General features: G+C 48.0%; 3 protein-coding genes across 3 annotated transcripts in view; all 3 read left to right on the top strand.

Annotated features, from left to right (window-relative positions):
• The window catches only part of carmil3 (capping protein regulator and myosin 1 linker 3), an 81,189-nt gene extending 72,928 nt beyond the window's left edge, over nucleotides 1-8,261 (top strand). The window contains 6 exon segments of the mRNA XM_060059088.1: nucleotides 2,296-2,614; nucleotides 5,614-5,723; nucleotides 6,033-6,234; nucleotides 6,520-6,597; nucleotides 6,974-7,096; nucleotides 7,530-8,261. Of these exon segments, the coding sequence (XP_059915071.1) occupies nucleotides 2,296-2,614; nucleotides 5,614-5,723; nucleotides 6,033-6,234; nucleotides 6,520-6,597; nucleotides 6,974-7,096; nucleotides 7,530-7,570 (873 nt within the window). The 3' untranslated portion in view covers nucleotides 7,571-8,261.
• Nucleotides 8,262-8,410: 149 nt separating this feature from the next.
• On the top strand, nucleotides 8,411-17,184 carry si:ch211-119o8.4 (somatostatin receptor type 3). Its single transcript, XM_060059097.1, has 3 exons — nucleotides 8,411-10,695; nucleotides 13,406-14,503; nucleotides 15,720-17,184. Exons 2-3 carry the CDS (start codon nucleotides 14,097-14,099, stop codon nucleotides 16,516-16,518), a joined length of 1,206 nt encoding a protein of 401 aa, XP_059915080.1. The 5' UTR covers nucleotides 8,411-10,695; nucleotides 13,406-14,096; the 3' UTR covers nucleotides 16,519-17,184.
• Nucleotides 17,185-19,338: 2,154 nt separating this feature from the next.
• rem2 (RAS (RAD and GEM)-like GTP binding 2) overlaps nucleotides 19,339-23,880 on the top strand; it is a 22,472-nt gene continuing 17,930 nt past the window's right edge. The window contains exons 1-2 of the mRNA XM_060058748.1: nucleotides 19,339-20,076; nucleotides 22,313-22,687. Coding sequence (XP_059914731.1) covers nucleotides 20,065-20,076; nucleotides 22,313-22,687 — 387 coding nt within the window. The 5' untranslated portion in view covers nucleotides 19,339-20,064. The remainder of the gene's footprint in view (nucleotides 20,077-22,312; nucleotides 22,688-23,880) is intronic.

Raw genomic sequence — 23,880 nt, 5'->3', positions numbered from 1 at the left:
CATCCATCGAAACGTCTCGAGTGGACTTTGACGCCCACTTGTGAAGACACAAGTGGGAGTGATTTAGGCTCTGGTCTTAAGATGGTTCGTAATCAACATGACACCTGGTGGCAAAATACCCCCCCAATGAGCCAGGGCCTCGCCAGCGACAGGTGGTGGTGTATGATTACCCCGTCGATGGAGGCCTGCGGGGTTGGGGGTGTGGGGGGCGGCTGAGGACAAGGAGAAGACCTCCGGCTGGGCGGCCAGATTGAACCGACTCTGACAGCGAGCGTTTGCTCTCTGCCGACTTTACTTTCAATTCTTCCACCAAATGCCAAATAGAGTCCACTGACTCCAGCCTCCGTCCCCTGCCCACCACCGGGCAGAGTGACCTACTTCTCCACCTGAGATAACCATGGGGGGGAGGGCGAAAGGGACCAGTACATCCAAAACTTCAAAGTCATGGGCCTGAGTCACCTAGCGGCCATCTTGGTTCTAAACGCTAGCGTTTGATGGCCGCTAGGTGTCTATATTAAAATAACTGCTTCCCAAATACATTTTTATTGAATTTTTGAAATTCATGCATTGCCATCAAAGTGGCAATGATGTTTTCATGACCGATAAGTGTATTCTACTACATCGATTAGAGTATGGTCCTTCTAAGAATACAACTATCAAAACAGAATAACAATAGAACTACACAGCAGATTACACAGAAAATAAGACAGAAATATCTCGATCAATTCAAAAGATAGTGAAATGTGAAGACAAATTTCAAAGAAGATTCGTTAACCGACCGGGGATGGACTCCCACTCAGTGCCACCCATGTTACTGAACGCACGCGCTCAGTGATATAAGACACTTTGCATCCCTCCTCCGCACCAATGGCATCATTTGGCATTCTGTATCCTATATCAATGCTACATCTTGCCCACCATGCAGAGTGGTTTTCGAATCATGCAGAAATCACTCCCTCATCTCGCCCGCCTTCCACCCCAGACGGCTCCAAAGAGTCCAGCAGTCTTGGGCCCCCCCCCCCCTCCACTATGAGGCACCCTGTGCTGGGAAGCCAACGCAACCTCTTCCTCTAACCCCTCATCTAGGCTTTCATCACAGCGGTGGCAGCCATGCCGGTGATGGGAATGCACTCTCTAATTTCTCCCCGTTCTCTCTCCCTCCTTCATTTAAATGGATGATCCCATCTGTTTGATTCGAGGTCCGTTCTTCGTACAGGTTGCTATGCGAGACTCAGAGACTAAAAGATGGGGGTATTGCAGTTTACCCGTATTGGTCCGGACACAGCAGGTAGAAAGACATCTAAAGGAGCGAGTTCCCTGGCTGTCCTAGGGGGGACGGGGAGAGAGAGAGAGAGCGAGAGGGAGGGAGAAAGAGTAGGAGTGGATCCAATACCAAATGTCCCCACCACTCGCCGCGTCCCACTGTTTTCTCTGAGTGCTTTCTGTGTGGCATCGATGTCAAACTGAGTAGCCCATCATAGGAAGGATCCAATTTCGTTCGCTCTGTCCGTCTGTCTCGGTCAGTCTGTCTCTCTGTGTCCGTCTGCCTCTATGTCCTTCTGTCTGTCTGTCTGGCCGTCTGCCCCTATGTCAGTCTGTCTCTCTGTCTGTCCATCTGTCTATCTGTCCATCTGTCTCTCTGTCTGTCTCTCTGTGTCTGTCTGTCATTCCTCTATGCCTCTTTCTGTTGGTCTCCCTCAATCTCTCACTCTCTCTTGGTATCATTTTATGTATGCCTCTTTCCCTTTGTGGCCATGGCTTTTCTATTGCTCTCACTCCCTCCCTTTACCTCGTTCTCTCCATCTGTGTGTGTGGGTCTCTCTCTCACTCTCTCTCTGTTTGTCGTTCTCTCCATCTGTGTATGTGGGTCTCAGTCCAATTCATTTCGAAAGGTTTAATTAGCATGGAACCGTACATTTACATCATTAACATTTGTCTTTATTTTTGTATATCCCTGTAATCCTTACAAGGATGATCTCTCTCGCCCCCCCCCCCCCCCAATTAATATCAAAGGTCTAAATAGCGGTGTGTAGGTAACATAGGCGCGAACATTCACATCATTATCACTTTCTTATTTTTGTATATCCGTGTAATCCTAAGAAAAAATATTCCTTTTGAAAATGTACTTAAGAAATTCTCTCTCCCTTCTGGCTCTCGTTTATCACCACGGCAGCCGTACATGTACCTCTTTCTTTCATTGTATGGAGCTATACATACAGTATAGCACATGCATGCTGAGTCTCTCTCTCTCTCTCCCCCCCCCCCCCCCGTGTACCGCTACCTCTCGCCCGCCAGTCCACAGACCTGGTCAGCATGGTGTACAGCTGCATCGGGGCCGACATCGACGACTCGGACACCTGCAGCTCCAGCGGGGATTTCACGCCCTCGGGGGGAGCTAACGGCCACGCCCTCGGCCACGCCCCCCTGCCCACCCACAGGCACCTGGAGTCGGACCGGATGGAGCGGGACGGGCCCCTGGCAGAGGGGGAGGATGTGAGGGAGAAGCTGGGCGGAGGTGGAGGAGCCCCAGGGACACACAGACCAGATCCCCCGTCTCAGATCAGCAAGCCCAGCATGGCCGTCATGAGACAGCGACACCTGCAGGGCAGTTCAGGTACTGCAGCTACGGCTTGAATTACGTTGGCACTGTTGGTTTTCACAATTTAGTTATTTTGTGACTTAAACGGTAATAACAAGTCACTCTTCAGGTTGATTGAAATGATAGGCTAGCAGTTAGAGTGTTTGACTCTCAGCTTAAAGGTCCTGGTCCTAAAGCCTAGGTACCCTTGAAAAATGTGCCTTAACCATTACCTGCTCCTTGGAACATGCATATAAAATCCACTGTTGCTATGGAGGCAATGGGTGGAATAACATAAGAGTAAATTAGAATTATAAAGCTATATGGATGACAGTTGATTGATATATTCAGACGTTTAAAAATGAAGTATTATACCATTAGCTTCCACAAAGTGGTTGCTAGTCTTCCTGGGGTCCACGCAGAAAGCAACAACAATTAAAACAAACAATAATACAAAATCACACTATATCAATAAAACAAGAACAAAACGTCTAACAGACAATAGGAACCGCTAGTAATCAAGCACACTTACTGATTATCTAGATGGGATTCATCAAGGTTTTTTTCAAGCAAATATTTAAAAGAACGTCTCCTTTTGGTGAGTCTGATGCTAAAGGCGAGCTTATTCCAAGCAGAAGAAGCCCAGTTCTCATTATTATTTGTTTGTGGAACTGGCACAACCAGATGACCAGTGCTTACTTGACGTGTGACATGATCATGACAGAAAGCTGCATAGACAAGGTTTTCACAAAGGAAGTGCAGTGTATTATTCCATATAACATTATGCATGAATAGCAGAAAACAACATTTTAATTTATCCTCCACAGATAGCCATGATAACCTTCTATGCATCACATACACATTAGCCCGGAAAGAACAACGCAGAATTTTTTTCAAATGTTTCTCAGCAGCACATGACCAAATGACAGGACAGTACTCGACAGTAAACAAGAGGCCGAACTACTTGACTCATTACAGATGATGCAACATATGCACAGCACTACCTGGACATTGCAATGCCCCTACCCATCCTGGAAACAATATGATCAATCTGATCAGACCAAGACAACGCAATATCTAGTTTTACAACAAAGAATTTGGTCTTATTGACCTGCTCAACTGATATCCCATCTATATATAAATTAAGTGCAGTAGCATTGGCGAGAATATTCTTACTACCAAATATAATAGATATATTAGATAGATCTACGGATATATATGTTTTGACAATGTTTAGTGCTAATTTGTTAGCTCTCACCCAATTGGTAAAGTTATACAACTCTACTTGAAGATTTTCACATAGCTCCACTGAAGTTGGTGTTGTGCAGAACAAAGTACAGTCATCAGCATACTTAACTACATCAGCATTTTTAACAACATAGGGTAAATCATTAATGAAAACAGAAAATAAAAGTGGACCCAAGCAACTCCCTTGTGGAACACCGCAAGAAGTCTTCGAACACAGAGAAGGTGTCAATAACTTGCTTATCAATAATCCATAGCATTAATCAGCAAGAACAATTACAGACGCATGAAAGGAGCAGTTTAACCGTAGCAGCCCATTCACCCCAGATGAGTGGTTTTGGTGTGTGTGGGTGGGTTTGTGTGCATGTGGATGGATAGGGGGTGTGTATGTGGGTGCCCCCACATCATATCGACTGCCCCAGGGGGGGTGCGTGTTCCTGCGATCGTAAATCAACCCTACCCCATTCGAAGATCGATACACACACGCGCGCGCTCCGCGATGCCGCCATGTTTAACTTAGAGGAGTGGCGTCTTACGCGGCCAGCGGGCTGCACCCCTCCGCCTGGAAGCTGCCGTTATTGATGATGTCGTGTAGCGCACAGTGTTGTTTGCACAGTGCTGCGCAGACGTCATTGATCATGAAATATCGGCACTACATTTTTCAACATAAGCCATGAATTATACAATGGGATTGGATTTTTCACTTTGGTAGTGTCACGGCAACAAATGCGTTGTCACGATCCGTTATTTGGAGAATTTGTTATTTTGCGTCTATGGCCACAAGAACTTTATCTTGTCGTGTTATTCAGCTTTTTCACACAAACACACACGCTCACATGTGAATGGTTTACGAGCACCGTCAAGTTTTTATTCATGCAACTGTTTAGTTTCATGAAGTGGCTTCTTTGTAACACTATCTTGCACTGCAAAACTGTCAGCAAATATCTCCGCTAAGTGTTCCCTCCAGCATATCGCACCAACCATCTGGCAGTAGAGGACGGCTCATTGTGCTCCTTCCTATTCATCACAGCCCCTAAAAATCTCTCTTCATTCACCCCCGCATACACACACACTGATTCACCCACCCATACACACACACATGCATGAGACACACGTCATTCACCGTTGCAGAACCACACATCTATCTACCCTTGCGTCAACGCACATCCATTCGCTCACGGGAGGCACACATTCATTCACCCTCGCATAAACAGACATTCACCCACACAGAAACACATCCATTCACCCATGCATACATGCATATTCAGTAACACATGCATCCAAATATTTATTCACCGTTGAACACACAGATTAATTCACCCACACATGAACACTCTTTAGTTCATACACACATCACCACCTGCATTCATTTGCACTTGAATGAAACACACGTTCATTGATATGTCCACCTCATCTCCGAGATCTACTTCCTGTTCCCATGACAGCGGGATGAATAGGGACACCTTCTTGAATGAGCGTCTCCGCCGTAGCGATATCATTGTTGGGTCGTTGGCGTAACGATGGCCAGGTGCACTCGGAGGTTCTGATCCGTGGGTCTTCTCACGTGGGTCAGTCATTAAACGAATCGTAACCTAGTTATAGCAATCAGTCATGTCAACTCCAAACCCTAGGTCAATTCAATACAACTTCTGCCCCAGGTTAATCCCCACTGGAAGAATTACTTAAGTGTGTGTGTGTGTGTGTGTGTGTGTGTGTGTGTGTGTGTGTGTGTGTGTGTGTGTGTGTGTGTGTGTGTGTGTGTGTGTGTGTGTGTGTGTGTCCGTCCGCAGAGGAGGCGGCGAGGCCGGAGGGGGAGTGGGACGAGGAGCAAGCGGACCCCCCCCAGAGGGAGGACAGGGTCTGGACGCGGGGAGCAGAGCGCCCCCCTCTGCCCACCAAGGTGTGTGTCCAGGTTCACCCCTCGCTGCAGGCCCTTCAGAGCCACATGTCTGCTCACATGTGGGAATATGAACCTACGCACCTTCTGTTTTCTTAAACCCCTTACTTCATAAGTCGTTCTCATCTAGATTTCTATAAAAAGCAATTGAATCCGCTTTAAGCGGAAATATTTTATTAGTGTCTCACTGCTGCCACCTAGTGGTGAGAAATTAAGAGTGAGATAAGAACTATTTGTATCATTAGTAGTTGTAATTATCGTTATTGTTATTTTCACATGTTAATCCCCAAACTCCTTGCCCCTCCCCTTCAGCCCAGTTTTGACCAATCGGCAGACGAGGCTGTCTCAGAGAAGACTTCCCCTGTCAGCCCCCACGCCGAAGTGCCGACCAATGAGAAGAAAAGCATCAGTTTTGTTCTGCCCCCCTCAGCCAAGGATCCCTCCTCTGATTGGTGTACGACTCCGGTCATTCAAGAGGAGGCGGCCGAGGATAGGACGACCCCACCCTGCTCAGGTAAAAAACGACATAACCAGGGTAACAAAGTACTGTTGATATGGGATTATGGGATGCTCAACCGGACTCGGCACCACTAGCCCGGACACCCTTCACCTCCCACCTACCATCACGTGCTTGTTTATTGTAAGTATTTTAAATGGTGCTGAGTCATTTGCACTCGTCAAAAGATGGAGTTTGTGTTTTAATGTTACTCTACATGACAACATTTTGCTGACGAAGATGAGGATGATGTTGAGGATGTTGATGATGTTTGTGATGATAATGATCTCTGTGTTGAATCAGATGAAGAAGAAGAAGGGACTAACAGTTTTCCAGGCCCACAGCCACACATCAACAGGAAGGCCCACTCCTGTGATATGGGTACGAATAACCTCACACAAGCAAACATACACACATCCACACAAACACACACACTGTGTCTCTGCAAGCTGTACGTCATACAGACAACGATATATAATACACATGTCCTTGAACTGTTCAATGTATGGCAGCAATAGCATACCATATAAACTACCTTGTATTAATTTGTATTGTATACATTGTCAGAATAACCTGTTCCTCAGAAACAAACTCCAAACCCATGCATGAAGGTCGTGTGTGTGTGTGTGTGTGTGTGTGTGTGTGTGTGTGTGTGTGTGTGTGTGTGTGTGTGTGTGTGTGTGTGTGTGTGTGTGTGTGTGTGTGTGTGTGTGTGTGTGTGTGTGTGTGTGTGTGTGTGTGTGTGTATTCCCCTCAGGCATGGAGCGGGGCAGCCCCCCTGGGGTCCTGGAGCGGTCCTCGGACCCCCGGTTCCCCATGAGGAAGGCGTCCTTCCCCCAATACAGAAGCCCGTCCCTGGACTACCCCGTCAGCACCCGCTGTACGTTGACTCACACACACACGTACAGCCTGCACCCATCACGTCTCCCATTGTATCACCCGTCGATTTAGCAATCTCCAAATCCTGTAATCCAGAGATCTCCTGCTTTGGTTTTTGTCCGCACCGTTCCGGGTATCGGGGTGGCTGGCAGTGTGTGCTCAGCTCGTTCATCAGCACACTGACACAAAGCCATTTAGGGCGGGGGGAGGGAGAGGCGGAGAGAATGACTCGGCGAAAACCGCAGCCAACTTTCCTGGTGCACGTCAAAGTTATGGCCGCAGGGCGGCGGAATCAATCCTGCGACCCGCTTAAGAACCGCAGACTAAAACGTTGACACCTCCACTAATGTAATGATGGTGGGACCAAACGGATCGATGGGGCATCTGTGTTTCCCTGATTTCTGTCTTTCTTCTGATATACGTTTTCATTTTAGGTCATGAAAGTCCACCGTACGACCAAAGGGACGGCTTATGACATCACCAGCGGTCGAGAGGACCTAAAGGAGACCAGGGTGGCATAGAGTGAGGATCAAAAAAAGCTAAAACTGTGCGTACCCGACGGTGAAGCACCGACGGGGGGTTTCTGGGCGATGTTGGGTTCTTTTTCATACACTGCAGACATTTTGTCATCGAAGGTGCATGTGTGCTCTTATGTTTAGTTTTGTATTTGTTCTTATTATTACGATGATTATTAATTGCACTGGCTGTGTGTCTTTCTCCAGAAGCGGAAACACACGCACATAACCCGCGCGCGCCAATAAGTATGGCTCTTGTTTCATTTTTACTAAGGCGGGAGGACATGGCGGTCCTTCTTATGTTCAGCAGACAATCTGTGACCGGCTCGCCCTCCGGAGCACCTTTGTATTTATTTCAACTTTGGACATGTAAATATGGACTAGAAATCAAATTAACCGAATTAGCCATTGTGGAAACTGAACGGGTGAAGTAACGTTTTTATTTGTAGTTCTGATTCATTTAGTTAAGTGTCTGTTTCGTGTGCTTTTTGGTGTCTGTGCTGGCAGAGAAATGCTACAATCCCCAGTGCGTGTCGCCCCTGAAATAATGACTATTTTAATCTGATTTTACAGGCCTGAAAATGAGTATATTTTCTAAAAAAAAATGCCTCTATGAATGATAATAAATAAAATTTGATTTTACCAAAGAAACGGTCGTAAAAAATAAATATCATTCCTCAATATTTGTTGCACATTTACATTTGGTATTATTTTTACCATTTGCCTCTAACAAAACAGTGGTAGAGTTGTTATCGTGAAGAAGAATTGAAGTAAAAATAAAATTGTGCAAGATATATTTCTAGAAATGCAGTTAATGTCTGTTCCTTGTCCGTTGTCATTGACATAACGAAATGCTTTTATTTTTTATATATTTTATTTTCCTGCCGTCCTACCACCGTATGCCAGCAGGGGGCAGTGTAGACCAAGCTCTGCTTGGTTGACGGTTGCCCAGTGCATTTCCATCATCAACCATCAGAGACGCATCACGGATCTAAACGGCATTCGAAGTGTTTCACTGCATTACATTAGAGCTAGTCAAACAAGCGAGGCGGCCCCTCGGATTCGCTGATTATGTTAAATCTAAATTAGCAGCGGACATAATTTGAATATGAGCTTTCTCTCGGGAGAGCGAGATGACAGATCGAGATGGGTCTCGCTAATGAGGCAAATCCGTATTAATTTAGTCGGTAATTAGGCCGTCGAGTTGCTGTCTTCACACACACACACACACACACACACACACACACCAAGAGCGTTAGCGGCTAGAAGCAGTCAGGCTTAAATCACCCATAACAACGAATAATCCTTCTGGGTATTTTGTATAGGCTACGGCCAATATGTCTCTCACCCACTCTCCCTGTTCAATGCTTTCCCACTCTCTTCTGCCCTTCATATCTCAAATCTATGAGTGAGCGAGATAGATGCAGCCAATGGAATATGTATTCCTCCACCGGATGAAGGGCGCCATGGCCTCTTGTTGAATAGATGTTATTCACTTCTTCTCTTTCTAAAGAGTTCTCCTATACGTGTGTGTGTGTGTGTGTGTGTGTGTGTGTGTGTGTATGTGTGCACTTGACTTTACAGGTGGAAGACAGACTATCAAGTAGTTTTGGGAATCTGCCCGGCAGTAATAGCCCCGTGACATAATCCAATATCGTTTCATTTAAAGATAAGGAGAGCTGAAATAAGGCCTATTTCAACTGCTACAGGGACAATCTTCCGGTTCTCCTTTGTGTTCCTACGGGATACTTTCAGAAGACGTTTCCTTGTCCATGTTACGTGTGTGTGGGGGGTGGGGGGCACTGATGTACTTTGAGGAATTCAATACCTGCCAAAATGTAATGAAAAACTAAGAATCAATACAATGTCATCGCATCTGGCCTGGCGTTCCACGCTGAGGGGGAAGAGGAGGATGAGCAGCGACAGGGCGGCTGTTCCAGGGTGATGGTCAGTTCTTCAGGGTTACAGGGGAATCGAACAAACACGGGTGCTTTACAGCCGCCGTTATCCTGTCACTCTTAACCAAGGGTCGACATCCCAGAGGCTCCCTAACGACGGGGACTCAACCGGACTCAACCGGACTCGGCACCACTAGCCCGGACACCCTTCACCTCCCACCTACCATCACGTGCTTGTTTATTTTTTATTTTGTTGGTCCAACGTCGCTGCTGATGTCCTTGTGTTCCCTCGTGACTGTGCAAATAGTTGATATTCAGCTCACTCCGACCTCCGAGATTCAAGGAGGCACGTTTGGCACGCTCCTCATTTCAAACAGGCTTTGATTAGTGTGGCATCTTTCACTCAATGTGTTTTTCCTCTCTCTTTCTATTGCTCTCGCTCTCTCTCGCTCTCCCTTGCCCTTCCTCTCGATCTCAAGTTTTCCCTAATAACAGGTGAATTTCCTCATATCACTTCCACCGGATTAGTGAAGATCAAAGAGTGTGTTTTGTGTGTGTGTGTTTCCAGAAGAGTGTGGGTGTGTGTGTGTGAGCGGGAGCGGTTGAGAGTATGTGTGGGAGGCTGTGTGTGGGAGACTGTGGGTCCATATGAGAGAGAGTGTGTCTGCTCTAGCTTGTTTGAGTACTCAGAGTGTATGAGGAATATGTAGGGATTGAGATGGTGAAAGCTTTCAGGTACAGAGTTAACAGACGGCACGTCTACCAGAGATGCTCTAGCTCATCTAGACATTTTAGCCAGTGTAGGAGACGCGCCACATGTGTAATCAAGGACCATTAATCTCAGCTACTTTCTCATCGGTAAATATTAATATTTCAACTGTGTCTGATTTGTTTGTGTCCAAGCAGGTTTGTGTGTGTGTATGTGTTTGCATGCACAACTTCATTCAGGTGTGTGTGCATCCACACATCTTCACGCTAGTGTGTGTGTGTGCCTGTGTGTGTGTGTGTGTGTGTGTGTGTGCGTGTGTTCCTGCTAGTGTGTGACCTCATGGCCGTGTGTATGCTCATGTGACGGTAACAAGGCGGAGGATATATGTGGAGGTGCGAGTGTCTCCTCTCTCCACACAGACCCCGAGGAGCAGCTGGTCCATAGAGGAGTCCCTCTTCTGGAGTCAACCCAACGCACAGTAAGTCCCTCGTGTCCTGATTCAGCAGACACTTCACCTAAAGTGACTCACTGTAAATGTATTGACACACGAGTCGTTATGGAGCTAGGTAGGGGGCTAAGGCGTCTTGGTCTAGGTGGGCCGCGGCTATTGGGGTTCAGACCCAGAACCTTTCAGCTGCTCATCATACAACCTAGCCACTAGACGGTCCTGCATCTTCTCCAAGCACCCGACACCCCTGCTCACCTAGCTACTCCTCAGCGGGCGGCAGTACCCCAGGAGGTAGAGCGGGTTGGCTGGTAGCCGTCAGGTTGCTAGTTCGATCCCTGGCTCCTCCTACGAGTGTTGAGGTGTCCCTGAGCAAGACGCCTCACCCTAACTGCTCCCGACGAGCTGGCCGTCGCCTTGCATGACTTACTCCGCCGTCGGTGTGTGCGTGAATGGGTGAATGTCAGACAATATTGGAATGCGCTTTGGAAGAAAGCGCTATATAAATGCAGTCCATTTAGCGTTTACCCCTGTTCTGCTCTCTATGGCTCTGACCCGCCTGTCCAGCTACCAGGAGACCAGTAGAAGTGCCAGCAGATGTGCGCCCACGTTTGGGTTCTGGCGGTGGGGGAGTGCTCAGCGTGGCTGTAGCAGAATGCGTCTCCATGTGAGCGTGAAGAGGTCAAACGATATGCTTCTAGACAACTCGTCTCGGCCCCGTCTGCCGTTGTTACATCTCTTCTGTGTGTCTGCGGCGTCTCTTAATTTAGCTCCCAGGGTGCGACTCAGTCTAGAGAACGCCACGCTACATGGCGTTTAGCGCTGGCTGTTAGTTAGCGGCTGTTGTCAGCGGGGGCCGGAGATGCTCTATGATGGATGTTACCGTTTCATGTGTCGGATCCGAAATACTTCCTGATGGAAGGTTTTTGGCAAAGGAGGTAAAAAGAACTAGGGAACATTGGAGATTGTTGCTGAATTGAAATGAAAAGATTCAAATTGAAATCTCTTTGATAAAGGAGAATGTTATCGTTTGTTTAGTTGATGGTGGGGTGCAACTATACACCATTAAGCAATACAGGGCTTTGTGCTTTAAATGAAATATTCCCGCTTGCTAATCACTAACAACTCAGCACACCTCTTATCCCCACACATGCAAGCCTCAAGATGATTTAGCAGCCAGCAAATTTAATCAGAGGACCTAGATGAAGACTTTTGAAGATTGCAGGGTCCTTGAGCTGAACTTTTTAAGTTAATGCATTTTTAATTAACAAGAAATGAGTTATGTGTTCAATCAGTAATTGATTGAATCAAGAACTGATTGAGGATGGGGCATGAATGAGTCTAATGTATTTTATAAAAAACTTTATTGCCACCCCACATTATTATGCAAAAGGTTAAGTCTGCGTGGTGTTTGGGAAGGCAACAAAAACCATTTGAGACGTCGTATGAATAGTAAACATCCAGGGGCATCGAGTTGTTTGGAATGAGCAGGGCGGGGTGAGCGAGAGGCGGTAAACAAGCAGTGATTTTATCTGAGGCTCCGGTTCCTAGTCTTCATTTGGCGTTTGAGGTTCATATCAGTTATTGCAAAAACGCTGTTGTAAAATGTAGCTCCCGGCGGCGTTTAGTCACTGCTGCGACAGCCAATAAACAGCCTTGTTTGGCTCGTGAGGGGAAGGGAGGGGAGGGGGGGACGTCTTCATGACCAGTAAGGTCTGTCTCCTGTTCCTTATGTCCCCCAGCTGGCCGGCAGTAAAACAACTCCTGTGTTTGTGTGGAGGGAGTGTTTACACCTCCCCTGATGGCCTGTGGCCTTGCGGTGCCTGCTCACACTGAGCTGAAGTGAGTTAGGGCCCGTTGGCGCGCACGGGATCCCTCTTTGTGATGTGTGTGCGTGTGTCTGTGTGTTTGTGTTTGTGTCTGTGTGTGCTTGTGCGTCCCCTAGCTCTGAAGGGAGGAAGATAGATAAAGGGGAGAGAGAGAGGCATAAAGGAAGGAGAGAGGGGCAGAGTTATAACAGACTCAGCGTTATGTACATAAAGAAAGGAGAGGGGGAGATATTAAGGAGTGAGATATAAATAAAGGTAGAGGGTGAGATATAAAGAAGGAGAGAGTGAGATATAAATAAAGAAGGAGAGAGTGAGATATAAATAAGGGTAGAGGGTGAGATATAAAGAAGGAGAGAGTGAGATATAAAGAAGGAGAGAGTGAGATATAAATAAGGGTAGAGGGTGAGATATAAAGAAGGAGAGAGTGAGATATAAATAAGGGTAGAGGGTGAGATATAAAGAAGGAGAGAGGGTGAGACAAACAGTTTATATGAGACATATATATAAAGAACCGAGGGATATATATGTAGACATGGGAGTTGGGGGGAGAGAGAGAGAGAGAGAGATGTGTATAATTCGGTCTCAGGAGGCCTGTCAGTCACTCCGTAGATCTGGGGAGCTCCAGATGATTGCAGGTGATTCTCTCTGTGCCAGCAGATGATGAGATCTGTGTTTGACTGAATAATTCATGGCAAGGCGCTGGCGTTGATTATGTGAAATCAGCGACTCTGCTTGTGTCATGCAGTTAGTCTTCCCCCGCCCGGTGTTTACTTTTGTGTTGCGTCATTCTTCTCTCGCTCTTCTTTCTCTGCACTCATCATACACCGCACGAGTCAAGTCATATATTTTTCTTTTGGCTTACTGTCTACCACCATTCCTCCAGCATTTCAGCTCTATCTCTTGTTTGCTTTTAGATTTGGACTTTCTTATCCACTGCATCGCCGCTACGAGCTAGAATAGCTTACCGAGAGGGACGAGGCCCATGGAGACAGACCTGTAGGCCAAGACCACCAAAGAGCTGCCAAATATAAGACCTAGCCAAATCAAGAACTACATGGCTAAAGCCATACCCCAACGATAACTTCTGGACCTCAAGACCTAACCAAACAGTCTTCACCGCTACAGACCTAACCAAATCAAGTCTTTTATAGCTGTAGACCTAGCCAAACCAAGTCTTTCATAGCTACATACCTAGCCAAACCAAGATTACAAAAGCTACAGACCTACATAAACCAAGTCTATCATAGCTATAGATCTAGCCAAACCAAGTCTTTCATAGCTACAGACCTAGCCAAACCAAGAATACTACAGCTATGGACCTAGCCAAACCAAGACTCCCCCAACCATAGACCTAGCCAAACCAAGTTTTTCCCGAGCTATAAACCTAGCTGAACAATGATTTCAACAGTTACAGCCAACACTTAGCCAAACCAAGTGTTTCATGGCTATAAAACCTAACTTCACCAAGACTTGCACAGCTACACACCTAGCCAACCCAAGTCTGCCAGACTTAGCCAGGCTTTCATAATTAAGCACCAGATCTACCATCCACCTCATCACCTTCCGACCTACCCCCCCATACGTCTAATTCTATCACCCAAGATAATGCCCGCCATCGTCAACCTGCTGTTCAACACCATCTCCACCAACACCACCATCGCCTTCACCCTGGTGCTGCCCCTGGTCAGCGTGCTGTCCCTGCTGGTGGGCGTCGGTGGGCACATGCTCCTGTGGCTGGTCCTGATGAGGAACCCGCGGCGGCGCTCCAAGCCCAGCTCGGTGCTGCTGCTGAACCTGAGCCTGGCCGACCTGGGCGCCCTGCTCACGCTGCCCTGCGTCATCCTCAGCGCCAGCTCCCAGGACTGGCAGCTAGGGGGCACCACCTGCGTGCTGCTGGGGTTCATGACCTCGCTGACGGCCGGCGTGGACATCTTCAGCCTGGCGGCGCTGTCGGTGCTGCGGCATCGCATCGTGGCGCTGCCCACGCGGGCGCCCACCACACCCACGCACGTGTGAGTATGGGCGACGCCTATTGCCGTAGCGACCCCGGTGGTTTGAGGATAGCGAGAGAGGGGACGTTGAATGAGGAGTCAGAGTGGGTTGTGAATTCAAGGTTGCAGGATGTTTATATTAAGCACCAGATGTGATTTTTTCTTTGATAGAGGATTATAATCCATTTTAAAACCGACATCACAAGTAGGAGTGTGGTGAAATGGGAGCCCCTTTCCAAAATAGGGCTGGTTTATTTTTGTCCACATTTTATAATAAACCTCATGATAAAAAAATAAAAATTCTAGTTTTAATGAACTGACAAAACGTCTAATGTTTTTAGCAGCGGCTTGTGAGGAAATAGGTGTGTGTGGGGCTTTCTCTATATCCAGGGAGAAACTGATGACAACTCGCAAACTCGCTATGGCTAAAAGTTTTCCTTAAGCACAGCTTCGTTGAGATAAAAAAAAAACTCAGACTGATAAATGATCTTTGGTTGAGTGGGGGATCAAATTAAGGCAAAGCTGGCTAATTTTTTTTACATTAGGCAGAAAGATTGTTCTTAATCTACTGTGATAATAAATGTATGTTAATAACTTAAGTTTAGTGTTGAATGGACAATATCGTTTAAAGTAGTGCAGAGCTGATGGAGCTGAAGTGGGCAATGAGATGTCTTGCTAAATACACCATAGCAAAAGGAAGAAAAGAGCTAGACAGCCTATTTACTATGTCGCATTGTCCCGAGGGGAGCAGCTGTACAAGCACATGCCTAGTGTCCCAGATTACTGTATGGCAGAGACTCAGGTGTGTGCAGTCAGAGCATAGTTTAGATATATACATAGAGCGACCTACTTCTGCTCCTCTTCATACCCGAGAGCCCATCTTCATGACAGATAACCCTCTCTTTGGCCCTCTTTAGACAATGCAATGTGATAACCTCTATTGATCCCTAAAAGAGAAACGAGATGCCACCGCATCCGTGAGACCCAGACAGCATCAGGCATGACTGTTTGGGGACAAACAGGCACACACACACACACAACTCCGAGCTCAGTAATGAAAATGCATAGTCTGATGAAAAGAAGAAAGTGAAATGGTGCCTGTGAAGCACTATAACGGGGAATACGTTTAATTAACTTAACTTGAAAACATGGTATTGTATATATAACATGGTATATATAGAGAATAATGTAAAAAAAAAAATGCCCCTTTAAAAGTCCTTTTCCCGATTTGGACTAGGGCGGTGACCATCACGCTCATCTGGCTGGTGTCCGTCGCCATGGCGCTGCCGAAGGTCACCTACATCGAGTTCAGCGGCGGGTGCACGTGGTCGGTGGAGCGCGCCCAGTGGCTGGGCTTCCTGGTGCCGGCCTTCCTGGTGTACTACGTGGCGCCGCTGCTCTGCATCGCCGTCAACTGTAGCTCCATCGTGCTACGACTGCACCGCTGCACGGGCGGCCGGCCCTCCGCCGACCGCCGCAACAAGAAGGCCACCGCGCTGCTGGTGGCGTCCACGCTGGCCTTCGCCGTCAGCTGGCTGCCCTACTACGCCCTGGAGTTTGTCAACGTGACGTCGCCGCACGTCTGCTCGGCCGCCTCGCCCAAAGACCCCTTCGGCCCCTCGCAGTGCGGCCCCTCCAACGTCACGTCGTCGTCGCCTTCGTGGCCGCCGCTGCCGTCGTCGTCGTGGCCGCAGTCGTCGACCTCGCCGATTCCGGAGCAGGAAGCGGAGACGACGGTGTCCCTGCTGTGGGAGGTGGGGTCCCTGACGGCCATTCTGTTGGTGTGCCTGGCGCCGTGCTGGAACCCGCCGCTCTACTTCCTGTTGTCCCGGCCGGCGGTGCGCGAGCTTCAAGGCCTGATGCCGGCGTGGCTACGCGAGCGCCTCGAGGGCGACGGGAAGGCGTCGAGGAGGTGGCGTGTGGCGCCCGCTAGCCCGCCAGCGCTACAACCGGCACCGCGGCCGCCGCAGTCGCCGCCACCACAAACCCGGCCCCCAGCGCCGCGGACGCCATTGGCTCATAGGTTGATCCAATAAAATGACCTCACACACAAAAAACGTCCATTGAATTATGAAACCAATTAATTTAATATACGGTTACAACATACCATGATGGTATTGTCTGTTATAATAATATATAATATACAGTTATACTTTAATTGTATATTAAAGGCATCCAAAATGGCTTCCATGTGAACCATTTGGCAAAAACCCATAGCTGTCCAGCCGCTACCCTTTAGCTTTTATGGGACCGGTCAGATTGGAGAGGAAAATATTCACATCCACAAAAGACTTGGTGGCTCTTTACGACAAAGGACAGCGGGCTATAAACGGGCACGCATCCAGGGTAATAAAAGTGTGTCCAGGCTAGAGTCTGAGATCAGAACACCGGAGTCACCCAGCAACTCTTATTTCTTCCCTTCGGGAGCCTTCTGGTGAATTTGGACAGACATAAGAGGGAATTTATAGCAGCTGCTCACCATTATGTTTGCGAAAACAGAGTAGAGTGCAGGGTTAATGCGTTTCGGCTTCCAAGCCTAATGTGCTATGGAAAGAGACACGGTAAGGACTTGGGCTGGATTTTTATGTCTGCAGGTGACCTGTCGTCATTCTTGAGCGAAGATGGCCCTAACTCCAGGCAGCACATCGATGACCTGTGTCTCACTGTAAGTGGCTCTCCATAAAAGCTCCTGGAGTGACATGCCAAGAAAAGACCCAACAACTTTTGCTCGATTAACACTTTGATTAATACAAAAAAACTAACCATAAAAGGTTGACCCAGGCTGGGTTCATCCCCCTCAACCTGTCCCCCCTAATCAATGACCCTCCAAAAATCACTCGTCCAATCAACCTTGAATGGCCCGACAGAAAGGGTGTTCCCTGTTCGCTCCACAGCGGGGATGAGCACGAGTGTTTATTCCCAGAGCGTATTCACCGTGCAATCCAAGAGGTCAGGGGTCTTATCCAATGCCTCTCCTGCGACCTTATTACCGGCCATGTGATGAGAAAAGACCCAGGGGTCTTTTTTCCGTCTTCTTTCTCAATGTAACCTTGAGTTGAGGCTTGTTTCCTGGACACATGACGTGAAGTGTTTATGGCAGTGCTGTGGCCCAGCACCGCAGTGGATGTGCTCATTAAGGGAGGGCTTTGACAGAAGGACTCCATCAATGGAACTGGGATCTCTGAAGCTCAGGACCCCGGTGTCCCAGGGGTCCTGAGCCCCCCGGGGAACAGAGATTATGTGAATATCAGAGTTTCATGCCAGACATGGCGGGAGGGGGCTGTCTTTGTATGGTGAAGTGACTTTGACCTGAGAGTGTGTTTGTGGGTGCACAGCATATGCCATTCGTCCTAGGCTATTCAGATTGCATGAAGGGTAATGAGGTAATTTATTTGTTGATTTCTTTCTGAGATTTGATGGTATTTAGTAAGCTTGTGTACACTCACATGCGCTCGCATTATGAGTGAATGTGCACATGTTGGGTAAGTGTGTGTGTGTGTGTGTGTCATCACACACACACAGACACAGACACACACAACCACACCATGTAAAATAACCCGATAATAACAGTGTGTTTGCCTCAGCGGCAAAGGTTGAGTGGTGATGGAAATTGGTCGTAATTTGATGATGCTCTAACATGCAAATGTCAAACGCTGCGTTATGCTAAAAACAAAAAGCCGACGCCACGGAACATCGGCTAAGCTAATAAATGCCTAACCGTAAGAGCGTGCGGGCCATATTCCTGAAGGTCAGGTCACCCCACTCCTGGGACTCGCGGCAAAGATGATTATTGCATTCTCCGTTACCATGTGATGGTCGGCGTTCCAACTGGGGTCCGGCAGCATGCCAATCAATCGACCGACCCCGATACTACGCTCAAGGACCACTAGAACGTGGCGAAAGATCGATGGGGTTTTAGAATAACCTCAACCGTCATCGCCATGGCGAAGTTTGACAGGGCTCTCAGGGCTGATTTTCACATTCCCCCCCCCCCCCTCCCCCCCTCGGGGGTAGTGTGTGTTCGCTGTTGGTGATTACATGCTGCCGGGCGATTGGCTTGGGCGCTAATGACATCGTTTAGCTCGCAGAGGTTTTTATTCCAGTGGTACGTGACCTCATCCACCCCCCACACACACCACCACTGCCCCCGGCCATCAGCAAGGTACAGCCGCCTGCTGCTGATATCCTGACGAGTGTTAATTAAGTGTGCAGATTAGCTGGTAGATCCAGAGCAAGCGGGGCCCTATGGGTAAGACGGGGGGGCCCGAGGTTTAATGTTCAGTTTGAGGTCTAAAGGCTTAGTGATGCTGTCCACCAACTGGACGGTGCTACAGCCATGCTGGTGGACTCACTAGACCAAGGCCTGCGTTCAGTGAGGCGTAATAAATGTGCATATCGGTTTTGTGTTCAGCTACCACTTATATTGTTTGTAAGCGCAGACCACGTGATTATTTTTGTTGTTATGTTCCTGTATCTGAGAGTTCTGGTCCAGATTAATAGAGCAGGACCTTTAAAGCCTGCCTGTCTCTATTAATACCAGACCATCTGTTTAAAGGACTTTACTTGCAGGGCTTGTATCTGTTGCGACATATGGGATCTATCACAATAAAAATTAAGCTTTTTCTCTTGTCTTTAAATAATGTGATGTTTGGTTATTTTAATATTACGACACGTCCTCGACCTGTTACACAATATGCACAAAGAAACAATATGAATAATTATTATTAATAAGATCACAATATTAAGGTATATCAACTAAAAATACCCTGGTGTATCAACACCTTCCATCTAGTCCATCTACAGTAGCTTACAGTGTTAAACACAAAAAGTGGGACATACTCAACACTCAGCACAAGGACGCCCTCTAGCGAACACTTCACGGCGAACAGCGTCAACATCCATTGCCTCTAAATGAAATGCACCGGCCAAACACATCCGTTTTAAAAAAATCGTACTGAATTGAAGGTAATTGGGCGTGTGTAACTTGCCTCACTACTGGAGGACGTGTGAGTGCGGGGATGCGTCGTGAAGAGCTAGGATCAGACTTGACACATAAGCGCCTTCTGACAAGCGGACGATTCTTCTTCGCGTCCAAGGACGCGCCACCGATGAACACCTTTACAGTGAGATTTACAGCGAGTCGTTCGGAGAAAGAGATGCACTAGAGTCTAGAGTGGAGGGGGACACCAGGTGTCTTCAGAGGAAGGACGCGCGCGCTGTTATTTGGGCGTTGTGGGAGCGCGCGAGGGGTGTACTACAGGCGTTATCCGGTGGGTGGGTTTTTTACGCGCGTTTTTTTACTACTGTTTTCCTCCAAATAACGGGGACGCAGGTGGAAAGGAGCCCACCTATTTCCGCGACGCTCTCAGGGCACAGAGGGTTTTACGCCCCCCGAGAAACTGAGAACACACTAACACACACGCGAACACAAACACAATGCCTTTTTTTATTCGGTTTGTTCCTTTTGTCCATTGAGTTGTGAATCCACAACAGGGGGGAAGCGGAGGACCGTGACGAGCACAGATGACATGAAAAGAGCAATTGTGGGCGCACTGGTTTTGTAAAGCGAACAACTGAGAACCATGACGGACCAGGTAGGTGGACAGGTCTTTTCACCTCCTCCTCGTCCCCCACCACTATTTAGCCCTCTCCCTCCGTGCGTGTTGTGTGTAAACAATCTCTCTCTGGTCTCTCCCGTTGCACGCCGTCCCATTAGGATAAGTGGACGGAATAGCGCCAACATTTCCTGCTAAACCACCACTGATGTGGGTTGTGTTTACGGGGATTCCCTTTAGAGTTTAACCTCCTCTAGAATGCTGTTAGTGTTTGTCTCATTGCTTATTTATTTTTTAAAGTTCCTAAATGTAGTAGACGACCTATGGATATCTCCCATATTTCAGTAGCTATGCTTTATTTTTTTTTTTTATTGTACAGTTCCGCCAAACTGAATTGCATACAATTTGTTCTGGTAGATTTGGACTGGTATTGAGGCAACTACATCGAGTTATGAATATCTTCTCTTTCTACTATGCACAACGAAGCAAGAATAATGAGCCTTTAACAATGGAACAATACAACCAAACACTGCAGGTAGTTTTGCACACCGTGGTGGGCCGTGCCGTTTGCCCTAGTTCCTCCCTAGACGGATTAACCCGTGACACCTCCTGTCTCGGTCAGGGTATCTCCTGTCTCGTCCCCGCGCCACTGCTGGGACAGTAATGGCCATGAATAATTGATGAAGGCGCTTTCAATTAGCGTAAAAGCTCCCTGGTTGGGGTCCCTTTATGAGAGAGAGAGAGAGAGAGAGAGAGAGAGAGAGAGAGAGAGAGAGAGATTTCACCTTATTTACTTTGTACATTGTTTGCTTTGCACAATAAGGACCAATAAAAGACACAAATAAGAAGTTTATTTACAACACTATTTACATGGTTTGTAGTCAACATATATGATCGATCGGGCGGCGATTTGCATTGCGTTTCCGACATCCCGACGGAGAACTTCGAATGCTCGAGGGTTCTACGGAGTCGGATTACGGATTAAGGAGTCGGAGTAGTATACTTTGCCTTTGCTAGCTAGCTGCGGGCAGTCGCACCTGCTCGTGTCCATGCTTGCGCGCTGCGCTGCTATATACCTCCATTAATTGCTCCATGCATATTGATAAGGGGCTTCTCTGGCCGACCCGCAGGGACTCGAGCTGAACACACAAACACACACAGAATAATGAAGTCGTCCATCACGACTTTAGTCTAACCTTACTGAAACCAGATAACTCAGACTGTGTGTGTGTGTGTGTGCACGCACATGCGTGTTCACATTAAAGTATCCACACTCCACAATCTGAAAGTCACACACACCTGCTGTCCATGGTGTGCTGTTAAAGTGGACCTTTTTGTGTGCCCAGGGGGGTCAGCACTGGGGGTGTTTCTGACCTACTTCTCCCGCTAATGCATTCTGCTGTCCCCCATCCATCACTGGATGGTAGAACCCTCTGACCTGACCTCAGATTACAAACCCCCCAATGGCCAACACAGGCCTGAGCCCCCCTCCTCTCCCCTCTAGACTGGCCCTCTCCCCTTCCCTCCCCCCTTCCCTCCATCTTCTCTTCATCATTCTGCTCTCTGCATCCTTTCATCTTGTCCAATGCTTCCATCCGCCTCCCCCTCTTTTTTTCTCCCTCTTTTTTCCACCCCCCCATCCTCTCATTTTTATCTTGAGCCAGCTATACCGTCTGTCCCCCCCCCTCCTGTTTTTTTTATCACCCACTCTCTTAAATAATAAGGCCAAGAAACACGCATGGTTGTGCACACACATGCATTCACACACGTGCACTCACACAAATGCACTCACACACACACACACACACACACACACACACACACACACACACACACATGTGTACACATCGCATGAACACAATCCCACACTTTTAAAGGCAGATGTCGTTAACCAGACACTGACAAAACACACACACACACACACACACACACACACACACACACACACACACACACACACACACTTTAATAGGTGCATATGTTAATATGAGGACGTTATACTGTAAACTTGAAACATACACACACACCACTTTACCCTCAAACGTGGACCTCCCAGACATGTGGGGACCGAGTTACGGGTGCGCTGTAACTGCCTACACCAATGTTTATCCTCCCTTACAGCCGCTCACTCACAACAACAACAACAACAACATCACAACAACACCATATGGTCCATACCCAGCCAGCCTCGTGGGTACCAACCTGTCCCCTGTGTGTGTGTGTGTGTGTGTGTGTGTGTGTGTGTGTGTGTGTGTGTGTGTGTGTGTGTCTCCAGTACAGCATGTTTCTGAACACGGCCCCCCAGCTGCGCCGGGGCAGCACGCCGCTGCCCGTCAAGCACCAGCTGAGGCGGGAGGAGGCCGTGTCCGAGGACTGCGATTGGATCCCCGGTCTGGAGGTCCCGCCCTCCACGCTGCCCATCAGCGACATGGGGTCGCCCCGCGGCGAGTCGGCCGGCGGTCTGATGGTGGCCACGCCCACGTATGGCGGTCAGCACGCCCACCACAGCGGGGCGCTGCGGATCGTGCTGCTGGGGCAGACCGGCGTGGGGAAGTCGTCGCTGGCCCTCTCCCTCGCCGGCCAATCGGATCGCTCGCTGTCTATTGACTCCGAGACACCAGCCTGCGGTAAGTGCGTGTGTGTGTTCATCTGAGTGTGTGTGTGTGTTTGCCTGAGTGTTTGTTTGTGTTTGTCTGAGTGTATTTATCTAATTGTGTATGTGTTTGTTTATCCGATCGTGTGTTTGTGTGTGCGTGTTTGTCTGAGTGTGTGTTTGTGTTTGTCTGAGTTTATTTATCTGATTGTGGATGTGTGTGTTTATCTGAGTGTGTGTGTTTGTGTTTGTCTGAATGTATTATCGATGTGTGTGTGGTCGTGTGTGTAGCACAGACCTGTTAGCGATGACAATGCTCATGCAACAGTGGCCTAGCCCCCCCCCCCCCCCCCCCCACCTCCTCTCCCGCTGATATTCAGTGGATTCAATTTGCAGCCCCCTGCCTCTGTGCTTGTAAATGTTAATTACCAATCAGTGATTAAGGTGAAAGGTCATAGTATTTATATGACACAATACGGCAGACTCTGTATAGGATCTAATTATGTAAAAGTCAACAGGAAGCTCATTCCTGTCCTCTCAAGTCATTTATCATATTTAGTTAATGTCCCCGTTATGTTGTCAACGTAACGTGTATGCCATCACCAAAAGTCGCTTAAACAGGAGAGTCATTGTGATAAGCCCATCCAATGATAACACTGTTTGGGTAATGGTCTCTTCTAGCGGGCAGTGGGTGCACCCACATCCCAGGGGCTCAAATCATAAAGCATCAACTCACTTCCCCTTCCCCTGCCGTTCCACCCTCATGTCCTGTTATTGCCCACGAGTATGACACGTTCAACGGAAGGGAGATAAGCTTATCTTGCCCATTCCACGTTCCACATGCTCAAATAGCAATGCCCCTGGACTCTGATGGAACTCATGTATTTCTTAGTCCCTGGTCTTCTGCGCTCACTCCTAGGCGGGCAGGCTTCCAAGCCGCTGGGGAGATGGTGTTGTTTTGCCAGCACTTTAGGTGCTTTTACTTTGGAAGAACTCGGCACTAATCAGCTTCAAGGTCTCCCCTTCATGCCTTAATTCCTACACCTACTGTGATGCTGGGAAAGACGAATCAATGCCATTGATTTTAGCCCAACCAACCTTTAAAAGAGACAACCCCTCCTGGCCACTGGCTGTGCGTTCCTCTGTTCTCGGGCAGTTAAATCCAGACGGATTCCTATTTAATAAGCGTTAATGGCTTCTTACTTCAGCCTTGTTACTTATTTTCTTTCGTCAGTCAGTCGGTCGCCCAG

This window comes from Gadus macrocephalus, chromosome 8 (genome assembly GCF_031168955.1).
Source record: "Gadus macrocephalus chromosome 8, ASM3116895v1".
NCBI classification, from domain to species: Eukaryota; Metazoa; Chordata; class Actinopteri; order Gadiformes; family Gadidae; genus Gadus; species Gadus macrocephalus.
The sequence above is the reverse complement of the archived record's forward strand: the minus strand, read 5'-3'. Positions and strand labels throughout refer to the sequence as shown.